Source organism: Scyliorhinus torazame, chromosome 8 (genome assembly GCF_047496885.1).
Source record: "Scyliorhinus torazame isolate Kashiwa2021f chromosome 8, sScyTor2.1, whole genome shotgun sequence".
Classification (NCBI taxonomy): domain Eukaryota; kingdom Metazoa; phylum Chordata; class Chondrichthyes; order Carcharhiniformes; family Scyliorhinidae; genus Scyliorhinus; species Scyliorhinus torazame.
The window spans coordinates 66,883,441-66,906,095 of NC_092714.1; the positions used below are offsets into that span (position 1 = coordinate 66,883,441).

Below are 22,655 nucleotides of genomic sequence, written 5' to 3' on the forward strand. Positions count from 1 at the left end.
CCATCCTTGTTGCTCAGTGGAACTGTCCAATTCATACTAATTAAATCCAAATTATACATTGGAGACTGGCGTCTATCAGGTTAAATTATTTAAAATTGCAATTCAAACTCGGTTTCACTTGGGGAGAATGGGATCAAAGGCTATGGGGAGAAAGCAGGATTAAGCTATTGAGTTGGATGATCAGCCATGATCGTGATGAATGGCGGAGCAGGCTCGAAGGGCCAAAAGGCCTCCTCCTGCTCCTATCTTCTATCTATCTATGTATCCCAGTTCAAATTATATTTCAATATGCATAAAATTGGTGTTTTTATGGATTTATCATCTGACTCGCCATTAGACAAAAAAAATTAATGAGCACTTCCTAGAAAGTTTTCAATCAGTCCTGAAAATTGAAAATAACTGCATTAAAATTGTATTCAGATAGCACAAAAGAGAACTAATCAATTACTGGAGATACATCCTCAGAAATACTTAGTCAATGTACAATTTATTTTTACATCGGCAAAATTGTGAGGTGTAATCACAATGCTCCTGCCAGAGAACCGTAACTTACCTGTTCTGTCATATGACTGGTGACAGGTGTGAGCAATTTCAGCACCAAGCTGTAGATAATGGCCTTCTTTATCATCTGGGGACCCATCTGCTCCGAGAGCAAACATTCCGCCAGCAAAACATGTTAGATGGCCCATTTTCCTCTCCAGATGACCATTCTTCCATTCCCCAATAAAAGTCAAGCCAGTGTTTGATTTCCTAATCAGGTGCTTTTCAATAGCCTGTCAGAAATGAAAGCACTAGATTGAAAAGGCAATAATCCAACTACAACAAATATCAGGTCTGCCTTGGGTATTCTCAGGTACATCAGCACTGGTCATTCATGTAAATGCGTGCTAGTATTGCTAGAAATTAAAAATAATATAACTCAGCATTGCAACAACAGGACTCCCCTCGTCATCTAAACTGGCTATCCCACAGGTGCAATGAGAAAGAATTAGTGGCCGATAAGTGGTTTTACGTCATACAGCAAGTGAACGTAGAGAGCAACAGATGTAACACGATCTCACACCGACTCACTTCTCTATTGATCTTTAAAATTTAAAAAGCAGCAGTCTGCTCTGTTCCAATTAGTGAGCTAAATATAAATACACTTACTTTTATCTTAGCATTGAATAAAGATCATGTGACTATGATCTGAATCAGCATGATTCAGATCATAGTCACCTCTCTTTTCAGGGCCACTTGCCTGATCCTCACTGGCCTTCCTCCCACCAAATCTCACCAGCTAACTTCACAACAGAGGCTCTTGTTTCTCTTCCTTCCTGACTTCCAGGGCAAATTATGACTTGGTTCCTTGTCAGAGTCAGCATGGTTTTATGAAGGGTAAATCGTGTTTGGCTAATTTGCTAGAGTTCTTCAAATAAGTAACAAGCAAGGTGGATAACGGGGGTCCTATAGATGTAACGTACCTGGACTTCCAGTGATAAGGTGCCATCAAAAGGTTAATACAGAAGGTAAGATCCCACAGAGTTGGGGGTAATATATTAGCTTGGATAGTGGATTGGTTAACCAACAGAAAGCAGAGTGTGGAAAATGGGTCTTTTTCTGGTTGGCAGAATGTAACTAGTGGTGTGTCACAGGGTTTCGTCCTCGGGACCCCAACTATTTACAAGCCATATATATTAATGACCTGAATGCAGGGATAGAATGTACGATAGCCAAATTTGCAGATGACACTAAAATAGTTGGGGAAAACAAGTTGCAACGAGGAAATAGAAATTTACAAATGGATCTAGTAAAGTTGCCATAATCCCAGATGACCATAGGCTGCTTACCCCTTTGAGTGGGAGAGCTGACTGGTGGTGATTTAAACTGAGAATCGCCACACCTCAGGCGAGGGACAAGAGCCTTCATGAATAAACCTCAGCCGGTACAGGAATTGAATCCGCACTGTTAGCCTCGCTCGGCACCATGAACCAGCTGAGCTATACTGGCCCCAAATGGATACAGATAGGTTAGTTGAGTGGGCCAAAATTTGGCAGATGGAACTTGTGGATAATTGCGAGGTTATCCATTTTGGTGAAGGAATAAAAAGGCAAATTATTGTTTAAATGGAGAAAAACCTAAAAATGCTTTGGTGCAGAGGGATCTGGATGTCCTCGCGCATGAATCACAGAAAGTTATTATGCAGGTACAGCCAGTAATAAGGAAGGCAAATGGAATTTTGCATTCATTGATAATAGAATACAGCATAAAAGTAGGGAAGTGCTGTTGCAACTATATAGGGCATTGGTGAGACCGTATCCAGAGTACTGCTCACAGTTTTGGTCCCCATACTTAAGGATGGAAATGCATTAGAGGCGGTTCAGAGAAGGCTCACTAGATTGATTCCAGGGATGAAGAACTTGTCTTACGAAGAAAGATTGAGCAATTTAGGCCTATACTCGCTGGAGTTTAGAAGGAGAGGAGATCTAATTGAGGTATACAAGATACTAAAAGGGCGTGACAGGGTACATGTAGAGCAGATGTTTCCCCTTGTTGGACATTTTGGAATGAGAGGCCACAGTTTTAGGCTAAGGGGTGGCAGATTTAAAACAAAAATGAGGAATTCTCTGCCCCAGATTGTAGTGAATGCCAGAATACTAAACAAATTTGAGGTAGAATGGTTTTTACTAAGTAGCGGGATGAAGGGCTATGGGAAGCAGGCAGGAAGGTGGAGATGAGATCAGTCATGATCATATTGAATGGCGGAGCAAGCTCGAGGGACTGAGTTGCCTACTCCTGGTTCTTAGTGTTTGCCAGACAGCCACTGTTCAAAATTGCTTCTATTCCCAATGTGTCTGAAACTAGCTTCTTGTAACTTTTTTTTTTTATAAAAGGTGACTCCAACTGTCTACAGTGTTATTGTTTGCTGGGAGCACGAGGGATGATCTCCAAAATCATCACGGGTAACAGTTAACTGCTGGCTCATCAACAGATCAACCCCTACACTAGGTTCATGCTCGAAAGATTTCTAAATTGGTGAACTTGATTTGAAATTAAAATTAAAATCATAACAATTTACAAGTCCTTTGAATTAAGATAAAGTGTGACACCAATTGTTTCCCATTTTATTTTTACAACCAACATTTTACGTTTAGTTACAAATGCTATCAGCTTCTAAGTCCATAACGCAACGGTTATATGACTATTTATCACAGCATCCGCTTAATTTGAAGTCAGAATCTCAGGAAATTGTATGATACCCAAGTAAAGGTTTAATTTGATAAACCCTCACTACAGCAGAACATTACTTAATATGACAACTCAATTGAATATTGGTAAAACTGAGTTTTCACTTGCAATCAATGCAACCTGCAAGTAGGTCAGTTGTACTGAGTGGGTTATTCTCGCTATCTAATTGTGCCTTACAGAGAGTTAAAAACTCATGTTCAGCATTTTGAGAGTATTATTTTACCTGCATAGCATCATCATACATTTTCCTTGCTTCTGTATCAGTCTTATCAGATACCAGCCAAGCTTTCAGCAAGTATTCATAAAAACTGTCTCCTAGGCCACCCACAGAGGTATGATCTGCACAGAAATGAAAGACCAAAATTTACATCCAAAACTAGGTCGGATATGTTTTTTTATTCAGCTGCACGACAATTGTTGCAGTTGTGCAGAAAGTCATTTGTATATTACAATCAAGCTTGAAAATTTAATCAATTTAAACTACTGAAACAGAAAGGAAAGTGCTCAAAGGGCAGATGTAACTGTCAAAACAGACAAACAAATCAATCGTTTGGAAAATGGTTGCTGCACATGAACAGATGGAGTGATGACCTGTAAAAACAAATGAAATCACTAATTGTTAATCAATTAACCTAGAATTGAGGAAATGTCATAATCATGAAAGTAGGAAAAAATAATTTTAATCGGGGCAAGAAACAGTGAATAGCAAGAAAACATGTACACAAGTACAAGGAGCCCCAGAAATTAACTTTTGGAATTAGAAACACATCCATTGTAATTACTGGCATCACAGAAACAACTGGAAGCAAAAAGGTAAATCCATGAAGCTAGAATGAGGTATCCTCATAGGTTACCTTAAAATTAAATATATACTTACATGATACCAAAACATTTTTGGAACTATAAAGTGTTATAATTAGCCACAGAATTGCATCTACATTTTTTGAGATTTCAAACATATAAAGATAATACTTAAAAATAAATACATCAATTCATCTTTATTTTCTTTTAAACTAAACCAAATAGCTGAGAAGATGGAATGATGTAGAAAATGCAGCACTAATCGGATTAGAGCAGAATGTAAACACTTTTTAAAAACGGTAACTTTTGAAAAATAAATTTAGAATACCCAATTCATTTTTTCCAATTAAGGGGCAGTTTAGCATGGCCAATCCACCTACCCTGCACATCTTTGGGTTGTGGGGGTGAAGCACACGCAGACACGGGGAGGATGTGCAAACCCCACACAGTGACCCGGGTTGGGATTGAACCAGAGTCCTCAGCACCGTAGGCAGCAGTGCTAACCAGAGCGCCATCATGCCGTCCTTAAAAATATGTTAACATGAGGCAAGAATAAAATTAGCTTTAAAATAAGGGCAATAAAAAAGCTTCCTCTTTGAATTTTCTTTATATTAATCCTTCAAGGAAAATATTACATAACTCATTTCAGTCAGGATTCAGTTATAATTGCTGCTGGTGCCAAAATTGGCCTAAAAACAAGATAGAAGCAGCATCATTAAATTAACCGTGCAATTATAAAAATGTACCAAGGCATTTAAATAATCTAAAGGTTCAGATGATGGGCATAAAGAATCTGAACAAACAGAATTTCTGTTCTGAGTGCTTATATTATGTTACTTTGCCGAAATGTGTGGCACACTACCAACATTACAATCAAAACACCTAGGTAATTCTATATACAATAACACAATTTACACTAGAGAAACAGGCCATTCAGCTCAGCTGCTTTAAACACCACAAAGTATAGCCTACTTCACCTAACCCCATCAGCATCTTTTATTTTTTCCTATGTACTTAATATCTACCTGCCCCCAAAATGCATTTGTCAACTAACCACAATCTCCTCCAGATTTGGATGTGAATTAGACTGTGCTCATTTAATAATTGTGAATCAGGGTGACAATGTCCATCTTGTGTGTGTATATATGCAAATCATTTCAACCCCCAAATATCTAATGGCCATGTTTAATATGTTTTCCTAACATTAGCATTTTAAAAATGTTGTAGTGCAAGACTCAACTTTTAAAAATGCTTTTCATTATATTTAATTTCAAATCAAATTTTTTTAAAATTAACATTTAATGCAAAAAAACTCAACCTAGGTTTGTAAAAATGTTATTTATGTGATCGATTGAAGAATAAATTGTGCATAATAAAACATTGTGGTGCTTGGGCTACAGACCAAGAACTGTTCAATCCAATAGCAATTGAGTGCATTGCTTCCTGAATTGCATCCTATATGATACTCAGGAACAGTTTATAATTTAAAAACAAATGAAGCAGGTCAGGTAACATCTGTGGAGTGAAACATGTCATTAGCCCGAAATGCTAAGGCTTTCTCGCTCAATTGGTTCCAATGGACAGTGAATTTCTAGCATTTTCTGGTTTTATTTCAGAATTTCAGCACCGGCAGTATTTTCCTTTTCTGTTGCAGTTTGCAGTGCATCCAGTGTAAAGGCAGAATAAAATGTAATCATAGCATCCCTACAGTGCAGAAGGAGGCCATTTGGCCCATCGGGGCTGCACGACCCTCGAAAGAGCACTCCACCCAAGCTCACTCCCTTGCCCTATCCCAATAATCCCTTAACCTAACATGAGAAGTCTTTGGCAGGTAGGATCAAGGATAACCCTAAAGCTTTCCATAGATATGTCAGGAATAAATGAATGACTAGGGTAAGAGTAGGGCCAGTCAAGGACAGTAGCGGGAAGTTGTGCTTGGAGTCAGAGGAGATAGGAGAGGTGCTAAATGAATATTTTTCGTCGGTTTTCACACAGGAAAAAGACAATGTTGTTGAGGAGAATACTGAGATTCAGGCTACTAGACTAGAAGGGCTTGAGGTTCATAAGGAGGAGGTGTTAGCAATTCTGGAAAGTGTGAAAATAGATAAGTCCCGTGGTCTGGATGGGATTTATCCTAGGATTCTCTGGGAAGCTAGGGAGGAAATTGCTGAGCCTTTGGCTTTGATCTTTAAGTTATCTTTGTCTACAGGAATAGTGCCAGAAAACTGGAGGATAGCAAATGCTGTCCCCCTTGTTCAAGAAGGGGAGTAGAGACAACCCCAGTAACTATAGACCAGTGAGCCTGACTTCTGTTGTGGGCAAAATCTTGGAACGATTTATAAGAGATAGGATGTATAATCATCTGGAAAGGAATAATTTGATTAGAGATAGTCAACACGGTTTCGTGAAGGGTAGGTCGTGCCTCACAAACCTTATTGAGTTCTTTGAGAAGGTGACCAAACAGGTGGATGAGGGTAAAGCAGTTGATGTGGTGTATAAAGCGTTTGATAAGGTTCCCCACGGTAGGCTACTGCAGAAAATATGGAGGCATGGGATTCAGTGTCATTTAGCAGTTTCGATCAGAAATTGGCTAGCTGGAAGAAGACAAACGGTGGTGGTTGATGGGAAATGTTCAGACTGCAGTCCAGTTACTAGTGGTGTACCAAAAGGATCTGTTTTGGGGCCACTGCTGTTTGTCATTTTATAAATGACCTGGAGGAGGGCGTAGAAGGATGGGTGAGTACATTTGCAGATGACACTAAAGTCAGTAGAGTTGTGCTACAGGTTACAGAGGGACATAGATAAGCTACAGAGCTGGGCTGAGAGGTGGAAAATGGAGTTTAATGCAGAAAAGTGTGAGGCGATTCATTTTGGAAGGAATAACAGGAAGACAGAGTACTGGGCTAATGGTAAGATTCTTGGCAGTGTGGATGAGCAGAGAGATCTTGGTGTCCATGTACATAGATCCCTGAAAGTTGCCACCCAGGTTGAGAGGGTTGTTAAGAAGGCGTACGGTGTGTTAGCTTTTATTGGTAGAGGGATTGAGTTTCGGAGCCATGAGGTCATGTTGCAGATGTACAAAACTCTGGTGCGGCCGCATTTGGAGTATTGCGTGCAATTCTGGTCGCCGCATTATAGGAAGGATGTGGAAGCATTGGAAAGGGTGCAGAGATTTACCAGAATGTTGCCTGGTATGGAGGGAAGATCTTATGAGGAAAGGCTGAGGGACTGGAGGCTGTTTTCGTTAGAGAGAAGGTTAAGAGGTGACTTAATTGAGGCATACAAGATGATCAGAGGATTGGATAGGGTGGACAGTGAGAGCCTTTTTCCTCGGATGGTGATGTCTAGCACGAGGGGACATAGCTTTAAATTGAGGGGAGATTGATATAAGACAGATCTCAGAGGTAGGTTCTTTATTCAGAGAGTAGTAAGGGCGTGGAATGCCCTGCCTGCAACAGTAGTGGACTCGCCAACACTAAGGGCATTCAAATGGTCATTGGATAGACATATGGACGATAAGGGAATAGTGTAGATGGGCTTTAGAGTGGTTTCACAGGTCGGCACAACATCGAGGGCCGAAGGGCCTGTACTGCGCTGTAATGTTCTAACCTACGCATCTTTGGACACTTAAGGGGCAATTTAATATTGCCAATCCACCTAACCTGCAGAGTTTTGGATTGTGGGGGGGAAACCAGAGCGCTTGGAGAAACCCATGCAGACACAAAGAGAATGTGCAAACTTCACACACAGACAGCACCCAAGGCCGGAATTGAACCAGGGTCCCTGCCGCTGTGAGGCAGGAGTGTTAACCACAATGCTACGTGCTGAGTGTCAAATTAAAAATAGTTTCAGGTGGTGATGCAGATGCCACAAGGTATCTTAAATCTGTTCACTCAGATATTATGACATCAAAAATTCTGCGTGTTTCACTTCTTCAAAAGAGTATAGGCGGATGAAAAGGCTAAGTGTCTCAGATCTGCCTGCTGTCACTTTGGCCTTGCATGATTATAAATTCTATGATTGTTTTGGCTTACATATTCCATCTGTATGGCAAGCCTGAACACAGAACACAGTTCCACCGCCAATGTATCTTGTGAGTTAGGGGCAGTTCACGGAGATACCCCACAAAATGGCAACGATGATGAAGCAGAATGGTGCGCCCAGTGTTGGGGTAGGTCCAGGAAGACAAAGAGATTTAGTGCACTGTGATTACAAATTCTTTGATGACTTGGTAGTCTTGGTGCTGTTTAATGTAGTTTATATATTATATACACGTGTAGAAAACTGCTCTCTGATAATATAAGTCAGTAGAATAGAATATTTCAAAGATACAACTGATCATTCACCATCAGCAATACTCTTCTAAAAGGACAATGAAATTTAAACTTAATGAATATGCTAAATCAATGGGAGGCAAATACTAGAAGCATTTAGAGGATGTGACTAACTGACTGGGTCCATTACAGCAATTAAAATAGGCTTTGAAACTTACATAATAGAGGTCCAATGGAACTTTCTGTGTTGAATAAATTGATAAAGTAAAAGAAAAGACAATGAATTTTTAAAGTAACATCTAAGCAACCATGTGTATTCTCCCCACCTATTTTTTTCTTGGCTATCACCTTATTAACGAAGAGACTGAAACGAGGGAAGTCACTTACTTGACGTATACTGCTTAAACAATAGCAGTCCTGCTTTGAAGATAGACGCTCAACCATCTGAATCGCCAAAGTAAATTACTTGCTGCATCTCCTTAGAATTATAATACAGTAACACCGATCCCAAAAGTGATAACAAACATTTCCAATGGGCTATTTAGGATATCACTATTGATTTAATTTAAACATCTATCTTTTTTATTGGTAACTCACATTTCAGATGCATCTATCATACTTAATAACATAATCAACTCAATTCACTCTAATGAAATCACCAAAAAGATGACTGCAGCAAAATCTCAAGTTTGGCTCAGCTAGACGACATTGCAATGGGCATATTGCATACCCACCATGGATGACAAGTCAAAAATTTGAAGTAGAATGGACTTGGGCAGATTTTCTCTATTTGCATTTGACGTATAGGATTATCCTGCAGAGAGTGCAAACAAAATTGAACAGGATGGAACACAAGTCGCCTTCCGGTGGTGACAATGTGCTGAGCAGACGCACATCAGGTGGCTCTCCTCCCAATTGGACTGAAAACAGTGAATTTATTTGAGTTTTTGGCCATCTAAAATACAAAAGGCACCAACAGCGCTAGAAAGAAAGAGGATGCCCGCGAACAGCAGCTTGAGGGGACGGCAAAAAGTCAAATGCAGAAGTGGAGGAAAGGGGCAGGAGCAGCGGGCGGGCAGACCCGCGGCTCCACAAGACGAGACGGAGGCCCAGCTGAACCAGGAGGGGGAATGATCAACGACCTGAACGGCAGAGCAGGAGCAGGCAATGACATCCCCCTCCCCCTACACAGGGGGATGGATGGAGGAACGTTTTGAAAAAGGAACTGACCGCTATGAAGGAAGCGATCAACACGGAGTTCCAGGTGGTGATGAAGGATGTGGTGACGATAGAAGGCCTGGGACGGAAGGTGGAGGCCCAGGAGAAGACGATCCTGGACCTGGAGAAGGCATCAACAAATCAGAGTGACAGGATCGTGGCTCTGGAGGCCAAGGTGAAGAGGTTGGTGGCAGCTCAGAGGAACCTAAAAGGGAAGGTTGAGGACCAGGAGAATAGGCCCAGGTGGCAAAATGTCCACATCGTGGGCCTGCCAGAGGGAATTGAGGGGAGAGACCCAACGGCCTACATCACCCAAATGTTGGGCAATCTAGTTGGGAGGGAAGGCTTTCCAAATCCCCCAGAGATGGATAGGGCAGACGGGTGGCTCTGGCCTAAACCCAAAACTGCCGAACAGCTGAGAGCGATAATTGCAAAGCTGCACCGATTCCAGGACCGGGAAAATGTCCTGAGCTGGGCCCGACAGACAAAGTCATGCTCGTGGGAAGCACACAGAATCAGGGTGTACCAGGGCATTGGGGCGGACTTGGCCAAAAAAAAAAAAAAAGAGGGCGAAATTCAACAGAGCAAAATCGACGCTCTACAAAAAAAGGAGTGCGATCCGACATACTATTCCCGGCCAGACTCTGGGTGACATACCAAGGAAAGGAACATTACAAACAGGGAAAGGGGAGCGAGAAAAGGGGAAGCAGGCATGGGAAAGAGATCGAGGATGGAGATGGGTAGGTAAAACAGGGCCAAGGTTAGACCAGCACTGGGTGGGGAACCACCGTACTAGCAAGGAGGGCTAGCACGGGAAGACAGGCAGTAAGGGAGGCTGCGTGGACCTCTGAGGGAACGTTCGAACAAACACAACCAGTTCTGAATACTTCCAGTTACTAAGAGGCACAAGGCAAGGATGCCCGTTGTCCCCGCTCTTGTTCGCGCCAGCAATCGAATCCCTGGCGGTAGCCCTGCAGTACGCGAAAAGCTGGAAGGGCATCCAGAGAGGAGACAGAGAGCATAGAGTCTCACTCTATGTGGATGACCTGCTCCTGTATGTCTCAAAACAACAGGAAGGATTGAAAGCAATCATGCAGATCCTGAAAGAGTTTGGAACCTTCTCGGGTTACAAACTCAACCTGGACAAAAGTGTGGCATTCCCAGTGAACCCAAACGGGGGTGGGGCAGAGCTGGAGGGGCTCCTGTTTAAAACAGTCCAGAACAGATTCCGAGACCTGGATCCAAATAGCCAGAGACTGGTCATAGATCCACAAGTGGAACCTGACCAGCCTGGTGGAAGAAGTTAAAAAGGACCTACAGAGGTGAGGCTCACTCCCACTCTCCCTGGAGGGTTGAGTGCCAACGATCAAGGTAAACGTACTGCCAAGGTTCCTCTTCCTGTTCAGATCCATACCGATCTTCATCCCCAAGGCCTTATTCCAAACCATAGACAGCTTAATCATGCCGTTTGCGTGTGGGGGGTAAGAACTCGAGAGTTCCCAAACCGACACTGCAAAGGAGGAAAATCAAAGGTGGCTTGGCATTACCAAATCTGCAGTATTACCACTAGGCAGCAATGTGGAAAGAGTGAGGGGATGGGTAAACGAGCCCAACTCAGAGTGGGTAGGGATGAAGGAGGCCTCCTGCAAGGAGACGACCCTCCGGGCCTTGGCTACAGCAGCACTCCCATACCCCTTGGCAAAATACATATCAAGCCCAGTGGTAGCGGCCACACTGAAAACGTGGGCTTAATTAAGACAGTACTTCGGGCTGACTAGGATGTCCTCCATGGCTCCCATCTTCAGCAATCACAAATTCCCCCCAGCCATGCTAGACACCACCTTCAGGAAATGGAGACAGGACGGGGGCACACCGACAGTTTGGGACTTTTACGTAGGGCACAGAATGGCGCCACTTGACGAACTGACGGAGGAGTGGGACCTGCCGACAGGACAGGAAATGAGACGCCTTCAAATAAAGCACTTCCTCCGCAAAGAGACAGTAGGGTACGCGGGGCCCTGGAGGCTACACTACTAGACGACCTGATAAACACAGACAATAAAGAAGGGGGACTCTGTGGGAAAATGTATGGACAGCTACTGGACAGAGCCCGACTACTGGACGACCAGACGGAAATGGGAGGACGGACTGGGGACAGAAGTGGGGTGGGGACTCTGGAGCGAAACACTGAGCAGGGCCAACTCCACCTCCTCCTCCTGCACAAGGCTCAGCCTCATGCAGTTCAAAGTGATGCACAGAGCACGCCTGACCAGAACCCAAATGAGTCGGTACTTCCCCAAGGTGGAGGATAAATGTGAACAGTGCCAGAGGGGCCCGGCCAATCACACCCACATGTTCTGGGCCTGTCCCAAATTTGCTGGGTTCTGGACAGCCTTCTCCGAGGCAATGTCCAAGGTGGCGGGGGTGAAGTCATGCCCAAACGTGGCAATCTTCGTGGTATCAGAGCAGCCAGAGCTACAAATGGGGAAGAGGGCCGACGCCTTAGCATTCACTCCCCTAATCACATGCCGGAGAATCCTGCTCGGCTGGCGATCAGCAGCACCACCCACAGCAGCAGACTGGCTTGCTGACCTTTCGGAATTTCTCCACCTGGAGAAGATTATGTATGTCATTATGCCATCCGAGGGTCGGAGGAAGGCTTCCGAAACGCATGGGGGCAGTTTGTCAGCCAGTTCCAGAACCTGTTCGAGGCCAGCAACAATGAATGACATGGGGAAACGGGAAAGGTAGAAAGAAAATGGAGAGGAAAAAGAAAAATAAGGACGGGGTGGTGGTTGGTTGGTTGGTTTGGGGGGGGGCGGAGACTGGAGTTACACAAATGGGACGTGGGAGGGAGAAAAAAAAAAACCCAAAACCGACCAGGGGGAACCACACGCTGAGCCAGAGGACGGCTGAATATAAATAGGGGAAATTAAGGGAAGGAAAAGACAAACCTTTCTGTATGATACAGTGAATAAACACGGCCAACAATGTACATAACTGTTTTGAAAATGCCAATAAAAAGATTTTTTTAAAAAGGATGGAACACAAGTTGGATTTTCTGTCAATATAAATCAATGAACAGAAAAAATAGAGATTTCATGACGGCCATGGGATTCTCCCTGTCCAATTACCCTCAATAAACTGCGACTAGCCAATTGAATTTGCACAAATGGAAGAGGAAAATCTATCCCACTATCAAACTAGATAGCAGTGGTTTAAATTTTTTTTTTTTGAGAGTCTAGTGAATGCATCCGTGCTCCTCCTGAGCCCAAAACAAACTGAGGCTGTCTTTTGAGCGTCCTCCAGCATTTCTCAAGGGCAATTAGAAACGGGCAATAAATGCTGGCCTTGTCAGCGATGCTCACATCCCAAGAATTAATAAAATTATTCCCCTTAGATGGGGGGGGGCACATGATGAAAGTTCAGGAACAGCTGCTTTTTCATGAGCTTTGGTGCAATTCATCTTTTAATCCTTTTGTTTTTTCCTGGTGCACAACCCAGAATTATTTGATGCTGATGTATATAATCCGTGCTATGTTCCTGGAAGATCCTGGCTAAAGTTTAGCAATCGGGAGCCGAGTTAAGTCAAGAAAATCCCTGTTTGATTGAGGTGGTGGGAGACCGAGGAAGGCCCAGTTCGCATTGGTGGTTTCGCTGGTGAGTGGGCCTACGCTTCTGCGATACCGTTGGTGTCGAGATAATGGCTGCCATTGCATGTCAAGTTGTGGACGGTGGTCTCAGCTCCCTGGCAGATTATCGGTTCTCATACTGATAAACTGTAAGATATTCTAAAGAGAATGGATGAAGCAGAGCTGAGAATCCTGTCAGTCAATAGGGCAGTTTCCTCAGTGGGGGCTCGCCTTCAGTCCTTGGAAATCCTGCTGCATGGCATGTTGAACATCCTGGTTGATTCGCGGGTGATGGGACCGGAGAAGGAATAGTCGTGAGCCTGGTCTCTAGAGGGGGGCTGGAGAGGAATTACCGTCCGAATTGGAGACCTGGCTGCCATGTTTTCGGAGTCACGATTTGAAGTTTGAGCGTTGAGAGTTCGATGGAGCACACCGTGTCCGGTTTTCAAGGGCTGGTGTCCGTCGAAGATGCCGACCACAGGTCTTACATTATCTTGTCCTTGACATTCATTGAGAAGGGTTGGACGTGGCCAGATGAGACAGGACATCGCTACCCACCGGGGCCTAGCTTTCTCTTTACCAGGGCTTCGTTACGATGACATGGTGGAGGTGCAAAGGCTTCAGTCAAACTTTGGACGGATCTGGATGTTGCTCGACGACCCTGTCATGGCTTTGGCCTTTCCAAGCTCCATGGATGGTTATATTATCCTGCAATTCATCATTAATCTTGAACTTTGTTCCCTTATGATTATACTCCCTATTTAGTGTTATTGCCTTTTATCCTGACATAGGTGTATGATATATGGGCACAGAGGAGTTTGTTGCCTGTTCTCCTGACAAAATCAGAATTGACCATTTTCTTTTTTGTAAGTATTTAGTTTGTGAGTATCCTGGGCTGTCGGCCCCTATTTTAGTGTGTTCCTGACCCTCGGTTAGGGCAATAGGAACTGTGTTTATCAGACTCGGGTGGAGGCTACATTGGGTAGGGAAGCAGGACATCGTCCCCCATGATGTGCCCTTTGGGGGCTTCTGGATGACTCTCCTAGAGATTTGGTTTCCCTGGGAATGTAGTATCCTGTTGGCTGCGGGGCCCAATTGTGAGACTGACTGCTTCAGGTCAATGTTTTTAGAGTCTTTCTTCAGTTGGAGATTAGCTTGGATGGAGGCATTGGTTGTCCTCCCCCCAAGTGGTCTTATATCAGGACTCCCAGACTGCCCTTCTTCTTGAGGTTTAGCCTCCCTGGGGATGCATGGGATGCTGAGTTATGTCCCAATTGGTTGTATTTTACCCTCAAGGGATCCCACATATTTGTAGGTCTGTCTTTGTTGTCCTGTGGAGGAGGTCATGCACCATAGTGCCACGTGGGCACCATGGTGGCATAGCTGTTAGCATTGCTGCCTCATGGCTCCTGGCACCTGGGTTTGATTCCAGCCTTGGGTGACTGATGTGGAGTTTGCGCTTTCTCCCCATGTCAGCGTGGGTTTCCTCCGGGTGCTCTGGTTTCCTCCCACAGTCCAAAGTGCAAGTTAGGTGGATTGGCCTTACTAAACTGCTCCCTTAGTGTCAAAAAGGTTAGGTGGGGTTACTGGGTTATGGGAATAGGGTGGAGGTGTGGGCTGAAATAGGGTGCTCTTTCCAAAGGGCAGTGCAGGCACAATGGGCATAATAGCCTCCTTCTGCACTGTAAATTCTATGATCTACGAGCTCATTGCTTTATTCTGTTATCCTGAGATAGAATCCTTACAGTGCAGGCCATTCAGCCCTCGAGTCTGCGCCAACACTTTGAAAGAGCACCCTACCTAGGCCCATTCCCCGCCCTATGCCTGTAACCCCGCCCACTTGCACAATTATGGATAAGGGGCAATTTTTGCATGGCCAATCCACTTAACCTGCATATCTTTGAACTGCAGAAGGAAACTGGAGCACCCGGAGGAAACCCATGCACACTGGGGAGAAAGTCCACGAACTCGACACCCAGACAGTCACTCAAGGCGGGAATTGAACCTGGGTCTCTGATGCTGAGGCAGCAGTGCGAACCATTCTGCCACTGTACTGCCGAGATCCCCCATTCTTTCTGCTATTCTTTCATCATCCTTAGGAAAGGAAATACTGACTACAACGATTACAATGATTGATCATCTGAACCATTTGTACGAGTATGTGCTGGGTTTTTTTCTGCATGTATATATGGAATAATGATCACTCTGTACAGTACTAGATTCTGGGAATTTGGTTTGCCTTTTGGTTAAATGGAAAACCTACAATAAAATTATAATTTAAAAAATCATTTGCTTTAAGGAATATCGGTTAGGCCTCTTCATGTCTCGTCTTTTCACTTGAAAATTCCATAAGGGCCTAAATAAAGAGTTGAAAAAGTGCCGAATCAATAGCTTGACGATTGAAATAAACTTGGAATGTTGGCTTAATTATTATTCCAATTCATTATCTTTCAGCTTTAAGGATAGACTGAACATTATTTTGGAACTCAAAGAAGTGCATGGAGTTGAAGTTGGTACTACGAAATTGAGGGGCAGTATTAAACTTCAGTGAAGACAAAATAAACAAATAACATGATAGTATATTTAAGAATTTATCTAGAACTAACTGCAATTTCAAAAATAAATCACAGGATGTGGGCATCACTGGCAAGGCCAGCATTTATTGCACAACCCTAGTTACCCTTTATAAAGAGGTGGTGAACCACCTTCTTAAATCACTGCAGTCCATGTGATAGATATACGATCAGTGCTGCTTGGATGGGAGTTCCTAAATGTTGTGAGGGCCAAGTAGGATCCAGCACGAGTTTGTAGAGTCAAGCAGAAAGTAATTTCATTTACAAGCCTATGTACACAGGACCAGTAGTACACTACTGGTTCCCTCTCCAGCCGGTGCCACACTGGCCAGCTCTATTTATACAGCTATGCTGCTAATGATTGCCCCACCCCCCTCTCATTGGGGCGGGGGGGGGGGGGGGGGGGGGGGGGGAGAAGAGAGAGAGAGAGGAGGAGAGCTCATATTCCTCAACATGGGATACCCAACTGTCCCCAGTCAATAGGATCCAGGCAGGTTATAACACTAAATTTTGATTCCGTGGAACAACAATGAATTTCCAAATCAGGATGGCAGGTAATTTAGAAGGAAACTTGCTGGTTTGGTTTTCTCATGCTCTTGTCTTGCTGAGGGCAGTAGAGGACACAGGTTTGGGAGATGTTTCCAAGAAGCCTCAGCTAAGTGCTGCCACTATGCACCAATGGTGCAAGGAGTGAATGCTTCAGGCGGTAAAAACACCTTCAGCTCTTCCATACATTTCATTGAATCAGGGTCAGTCTCCTGCCAGGTCATGGAATTATATTGTGCTGCAACTGGTTGCTTGCTGTGCCTCATGAATATAGAGTTTTGAATCTCTTCCATTTCAAATAATGCTAGTGCCACACAACTCAATGCGTGGCGTCAATGGGAAGGCAAGACTTTTCTCAACAAGGAGTGTGCGGTGGTCACTCCAGCAATACTGTCAGGGTCACTGACAGTTAGATTGATGAGAATGAGGTAAATTCAGTTTTTCCCTCGTATTGGTTCTTTCACAATCTGCGCAACTATGTCCTTCAGGACTCAGTCAATTTAGCCAGTTGAAGTGCTATTGAGGTATTCTTGGTAATTAGCATTAAAGTCTCCCACCAATAATACATTCTCTGCCCTTGCTAACTTTAGGTGTCCCTTCCAAGTGGTGTTAAACATGGAGGGATACAGATCATTTGAGTGAGGGCAGTAGGTGATAACCAGCAGGAGTCTTTCATGACCATGTTTGACCTGATGCCATGAGACTTCATGGAGTGCAGAGTCGATATTGAAGATCACTCATTCCTAACTGTATACCACAGTACCACCACCTCTGCTGGGCTTGTCATATCAGTGGACAGGATATACCTAGGAATAGTTATGGGGAAGTATGAATGTCAGGCTGTTGTTTGACTAGTCTGTGGGTCAGCTCTGTCAATTTTGGTGAAAGTTCCAAGTATCAGCATGGAAGTCATTGCAGAATGAACCAGGTTGAGTGTGGCTTTGTGGATCAGACTCCGATGCCCAGATCAAAGAACAAAGAAATGTACAGCACAGGAACAGGCCCTTCGGCCCTCCAAGCCCGTGCCGACCATGCTGCCCGACTAAACTACAATCTTCTACACTTCCTGGGTCCGTATCCCTCTATTCCCATCCTATTCATGTATTTGTCAAGATGCCCCTTAAATGTCACTATCGTCCCTGCTTCCACCACCTCCTCCGGTAGCGAGTTCCAGGCTCCCACTACCCCCTGTGTAAAAAACTTGCCTCGTACATCTACTCTAAACCTTGCCCCTCTCACCTTAAACCTATGCCCCCTAGTAATTGACCCCTCTACCCTGGGGAAAAGCCTCTGACTATCCACTCTGTCTATGCCCCTCATAATTTTGTAGACCTCTATCAGGTCGCCCCTCATCCTCCTTCGTTCCAGTGAGAACAAACCGAGTTTATTCAACCGCTCCTCATAGCTAATGCCCTCCATACCAGGCAACATTCTGGAAAATCTCTTCTGCACCCTCTCTAAAGCCTCCACATCCTTCTGGTAGTGTGGCGACCAGAATTGTACTCTATACTCCAAGTGTGGCCTAACTAAGGTTCTATACAGCTGCAACATGACTTGCCAATTCTGATACTCAATGCCCCGGCCAATGAAGGCAAGCATGCCGTATGCCTTCTTGACTACCTTCTCCACCTGTGTTGCCCCTTTCAGTGACCTGTGGACCTGTACTCCTAGATCTCTCTGACTTTCAATACTCTTGAGGGTTCTACCATTCACTGTATATTCCCTACCTGCATTAGACCTTCCAAAATGCATTACCTCACATTTGTAACTATTCTTTAAACATTTCAGAGGAAAACAATTGACAAAACCCAAATTTTTTCTCTGCTGAATGTAATTTATATTGACTACAACAATCTCAAGTGCTTCGGAATAATTTGCATTGTAAATAGGATAAATTTCTTGAAATTGAATATTTAAAGCCCTGCTACTTTTGAGATATGGCCTGTCCTCCAGTTGACGGTCAATGTTTATAATAGTCTCAAAATGGTTAAATGTTGCAAGCAATCGAATTGCTCATTAATTAAAATAAAATGTTCTTCTCTCATGTTGCCAATTGTGGTAATTTAGCCAGACATGGAGAATAAAAGTAAAAGCAAACACCAAAATAGTATGAATAAAAGGCAGGAGAAAACTAACCACACCACCACCCACCTGGTTATGCACAATGTAGGGCACCACCCAATTGGCCCAGGCACTGGAGTTTCATCTTTAGAAGCCTGATGCCTGCTCAATAGTTGTCCTACTGAATAAGATGGCATTGGTTGTATAGCCTTTGTGCTTCTGTCTGGGCTTCCTTAGAGGTATCAGTGGCCATCCCTTCAAGGGATTTCCTTGGTTCCCTAGGATCCATCCATGTGCTTTGGGGTGAAGATCTGAAGCAACCCGAACTGACAGAGAATGAAGCTCTCATGGCAGCTGTTACAATCGCACACGTAGAGGAAGCTCTTATTGTGGCCTCAGTCCAGTTAGACATCAAGGGAGAGGAAACCCTTCCTGTTGATGGAACGCACTGGCCAGTTACTGGGTGCATTGTTGGGCACAACAAAGCACTGCAGCTGGGGAAATGCAGCAATAGATGTGAGACCCAACTGCACTATCCCAGAGATGCTGTGTTAGCATAAATGAATGCACTACCCAGTTCTGGCAAAAAGAGGGCATTTACCAGCAAGATGAGCTGCCGCTATGATCCACAGATGATTCTTGAAAGGAGCTAGAAGCAAAGATGTTCAAGGGAGGGAGTTCCAGATGTTGTCCCAGCGACAGTGAAGGAACGGCAATATATTTCCAAGTCAGGGTGGTGAGTGACTTGGAGGGGAACCTCCAGGTAACTGGGGTTTCCAGGTATCTGCTGCTCATCTCTCTAAATGGTAGTGTTTGTGGGTTTGGAAGGTGCTGTGGAAGGAACCTTGGTGAGTTACTGCAGTGCATCTTGTAGATGGTACACATGGCTGTCACTGTTCATCGGTGGAGCAGGGTCTGAATGTTTGTGGAAGGGGTAGCAATCAAGCGGGCTGCGTTGTTTTGGATTATGGGAGCTTTTTGGGTGTTGATGGAGCTGCACTCATCCAAGTGTGTTGAGCTTTTTGCGTGTTGATGGAGCTGCACTCATCCAGGCAAGTGGAGAGTATTCCATTACACTCCTGACTTGTGCCATGTAGATGCTGGACAGGCTTTTGGGGGGGGGGGGGGGGGGGGGGGGGGGTAGGATTCCTAGCCTTTGACCTGCCCTGGTAGCTACAGTATTAATGTGACTAGTCCAGTTCAGTTTCTGATCAATGGCAACTCCCAGGATGTTGATTGTGGGGGAAATTCAGCGATGGCAATGCCATCGAATGTTATGGGGAGGTGGTGAGATCATGTCTTGTAGGATATGGTCATTACTTGGCACTTGTGTGGCATGAATGTAACTTGCCACTTGTCAGCCCAAGCCTGGATATTGTCCAGGTCTTGCTTCATTATCTGAGTGGCGGCGAGTGGTGCTGAACATTGTGTAGTCATCCGCAAACATTCCCACTTCTGACCTTATGATGGAATGGAGGTCATTGATGAAGCAGCTGATGATGGTTGGGCCGAGGACACTATCCACAGTAACTCCTGCAGTGATGTCCTGGAGCTGAGATGATTGACCTCCAACCACCTTCCTTTGTGCCAGGTATGACTCCAACCAGATGAGAATTTCCCCCCCCCCCCCCCCCCCCCCCCCCCCCCACTTCCCATTGACTCCAGTGTAGCTAGGGCACCTTGATGCCATACTCAGTCAAATGCTGCCTTGATGGCAAGGGCAGTCACTCTCATCTCATCTCTGGCATTCAGCTCTTTTGTCCTTATTTGAACCAAAGTTGTAATGAGGTAAGGGCTGAGTGACCCTGGTGGAACCCAAACTGAGCGTCAGTGAGCAGGTCATTACTGAGTAAGTGCCGCTTGATAGCACTGTTGATGACTCCTTCCATCTCTTTGCTGATGATGGAGTAGACTGAAATGGCAGTAACTGGCTGGGTTGGATTTGTCCTGCTTCTTATGTTCAGGATACACCAGGGCAATTTTCCACATTGCTGGGGAGATGCCAGTGTTGTAGCTGTCCTGGAGCAGCTTGGCTAGGGTTGCGGCAAGTTCTGGAGCACAAGTCTTCAGTACTACTGCCGGGATATTGTCAGGGCCCATAGCCTTTGCAGTATCCTGTGCCTTCAGCTGTTTGATATCATGTGGAGTGAATCGTATTGGCTGAAAGACATCTGTAATGCTGGGGAACTCCGGAGGAGACCAAGATGGATCATCCACTCGGCATTTCTGGCTGAAGATTGTTGAGAATGCCACAGCCTCGTCTTTTGCACATACATGCTGGACTCCTCCATCATGGAGGATGGGGATATTTGTGGAGCCTCATCCTCCAGGGAGTTGTTTAATTGTCTACCACCATTCACGGCTGGATGTGGCAGGACTACAGAGCTTAACTCTGATGCGTTTGTTGTAGAATCGCTTAGCTCTGTCTATTACTTGCTGTTTGGCACACAAGTAGTCCTGTATTGTAGCTTCACCAGGTCGACACCTAATTTTCCGGTATGCATGTGTTGCTCCTGGCATGCTCTCCTGCACTCTTCACTGAACCAGAGTTGATCCCCTGGTTTGGTGGTAATGGTAGAGTGGGGGATATGCCAGGCCATGAGGTTGCAGATTGTGGTCGAATACAATTCTGCTGCTGCTGATGGCCCACAGCACCTCATGGATGCCAGTCTTGAGTCGCTAGATCTGTCCAAGGTCCATCCCATTTAGCACAGTGATAGTGCCACACAATACGATAAAGGATATCCTCAATGTGAAGACAGGACTTTGTCTCCATAAGGACTGTGCGGTGGTTACTTCTACCGATACAGTCATTGACAGATGCATCTGCAGCAGGCAGACTGGTGAGGATGAGGTCAAGTATGTTTTTCCCTCTTGTTGGTTTCCTCACCATCTGCTGCAGTCCCAGTCTAGCAGCTATGTCCTTTAGGACCTGACCACCTTGGTCTGTGGTGGCACGACCGAGCCACATTGAAGTCCCCCACCCAGAACATATTCTATGCCATTGTCACCCTTAGTGATTCCTCCAAGTGGTGTTCAACATGGAGGAGTACTGATTCATCAGCTGATGGTGGTTGGTATGTGGTAATCAGCAAGAGGTTTCCTTGCCCATGTTTAACCTGAAGCCACGAGACGTCATGGGGTCCAGAGTCGATGTTGAGGACTCCCAGGGCAACTCCGTCCCGACTGTATACCACTGTGCCGCCATCTGTTGTTGATCAGGACATACACAGGGATGGTGATAGTGATGTCTGGGACATTGTCTGTAACGTTTGATTCTGTGAGCATGACCATGTCAGGCTATTGCTTAACGGGTCTGAGAGTCAGTTCTCCCAACTCTGGCACACGCCCCAGGTGTTAGTATGGAGGACTTTGCAGGGTCGTCAGGGCTGGGTTTGCCGTCGTCATTTCCGGTGCCTGGTTCAATGCTGGGTGGTCTGCCGGTTTCATTCCTTTTTTTGTGTTTTTGTAGCAGTTGAATGCAACTGAATAGCTTGCTAGGCCATTTCAGAGGGCATTTAAGAGTCAACCACATTGGTGTGGGTCTGGAGTCACATATAGGCCAGACCAGGTAAGATTGACAAATTTCCTTCCCCTAAAGGACATCAGTGAACCAGATGAGTTTTTACAACAATCGACAATGGTTTTGTGGTCCTCATTAGACTTTTTAATTCCAGGGGCGAAATTCTCCCCCAACGGCGGGATGTCCGCCGACTGGCGCCAAAGACGGCGCCAATCAGACGGGCATCGCGCCGGCCCAAAGGTGCGGAATGCTCCGCATCTTTGGCGGCCTAGCCCCAACATTGAGGGGCTAGGCGACGCCGGAGGGATTTCCGCCCCGCCAGCTGGCGGAAATGGCGTTTGTTGCCCCGCCAGCTGGCGCGGAAATGCGGCGCATGCGCGGGAGCGTCAGCGGCCGCTGTCAGTTTCCCGGCGCATGCGCGGGAGCGTCAGCGGCCGCTGTCAGTTTCCCACGCATGCGCAGTGGGGAGAGTCTCTTCCGCCTCCGCCATGGTGGAGGCCGTAGCGGAGGCGGAAAGGAAAGAGTGCCCCCACGGCACAGGCCCGCCCGCGGATCGGTGGGCCCCGATCGCGGGCCAGGCCACCGTGGGGGCACCCCCCGGGGTCAGATCGCCCCGTGCCCCCCCCCAGGACCCCGGAGCCCGCCCACGCCGCCTGGTCCCGCCGGTAAATACCAGGTTTGATTTACGCCGGCGGGACAGGCAATTCCTGGGCGGGACTTCAGCCCATCCGGGCCGGAGAATCCAGTGGGGGGTCCCGCCAACCGGTGCGGCCCGATTCCCGCCCCCGCCCAATCTCCG

At 45.5% G+C, this 22,655-nt stretch overlaps 1 protein-coding gene across 1 annotated transcript in view; it reads right to left on the reverse strand.

The window, feature by feature from the left end:
- man1a2 (mannosidase, alpha, class 1A, member 2) overlaps positions 1 to 22,655 on the reverse strand; it is a 180,856-nt gene that overhangs the window by 34,752 nt on the left and 123,449 nt on the right. Inside the window, 2 exon segments of the mRNA XM_072513775.1 lie at positions 554 to 773; positions 3,452 to 3,567. Of these exon segments, the coding sequence (XP_072369876.1) occupies positions 554 to 773; positions 3,452 to 3,567 (336 nt within the window).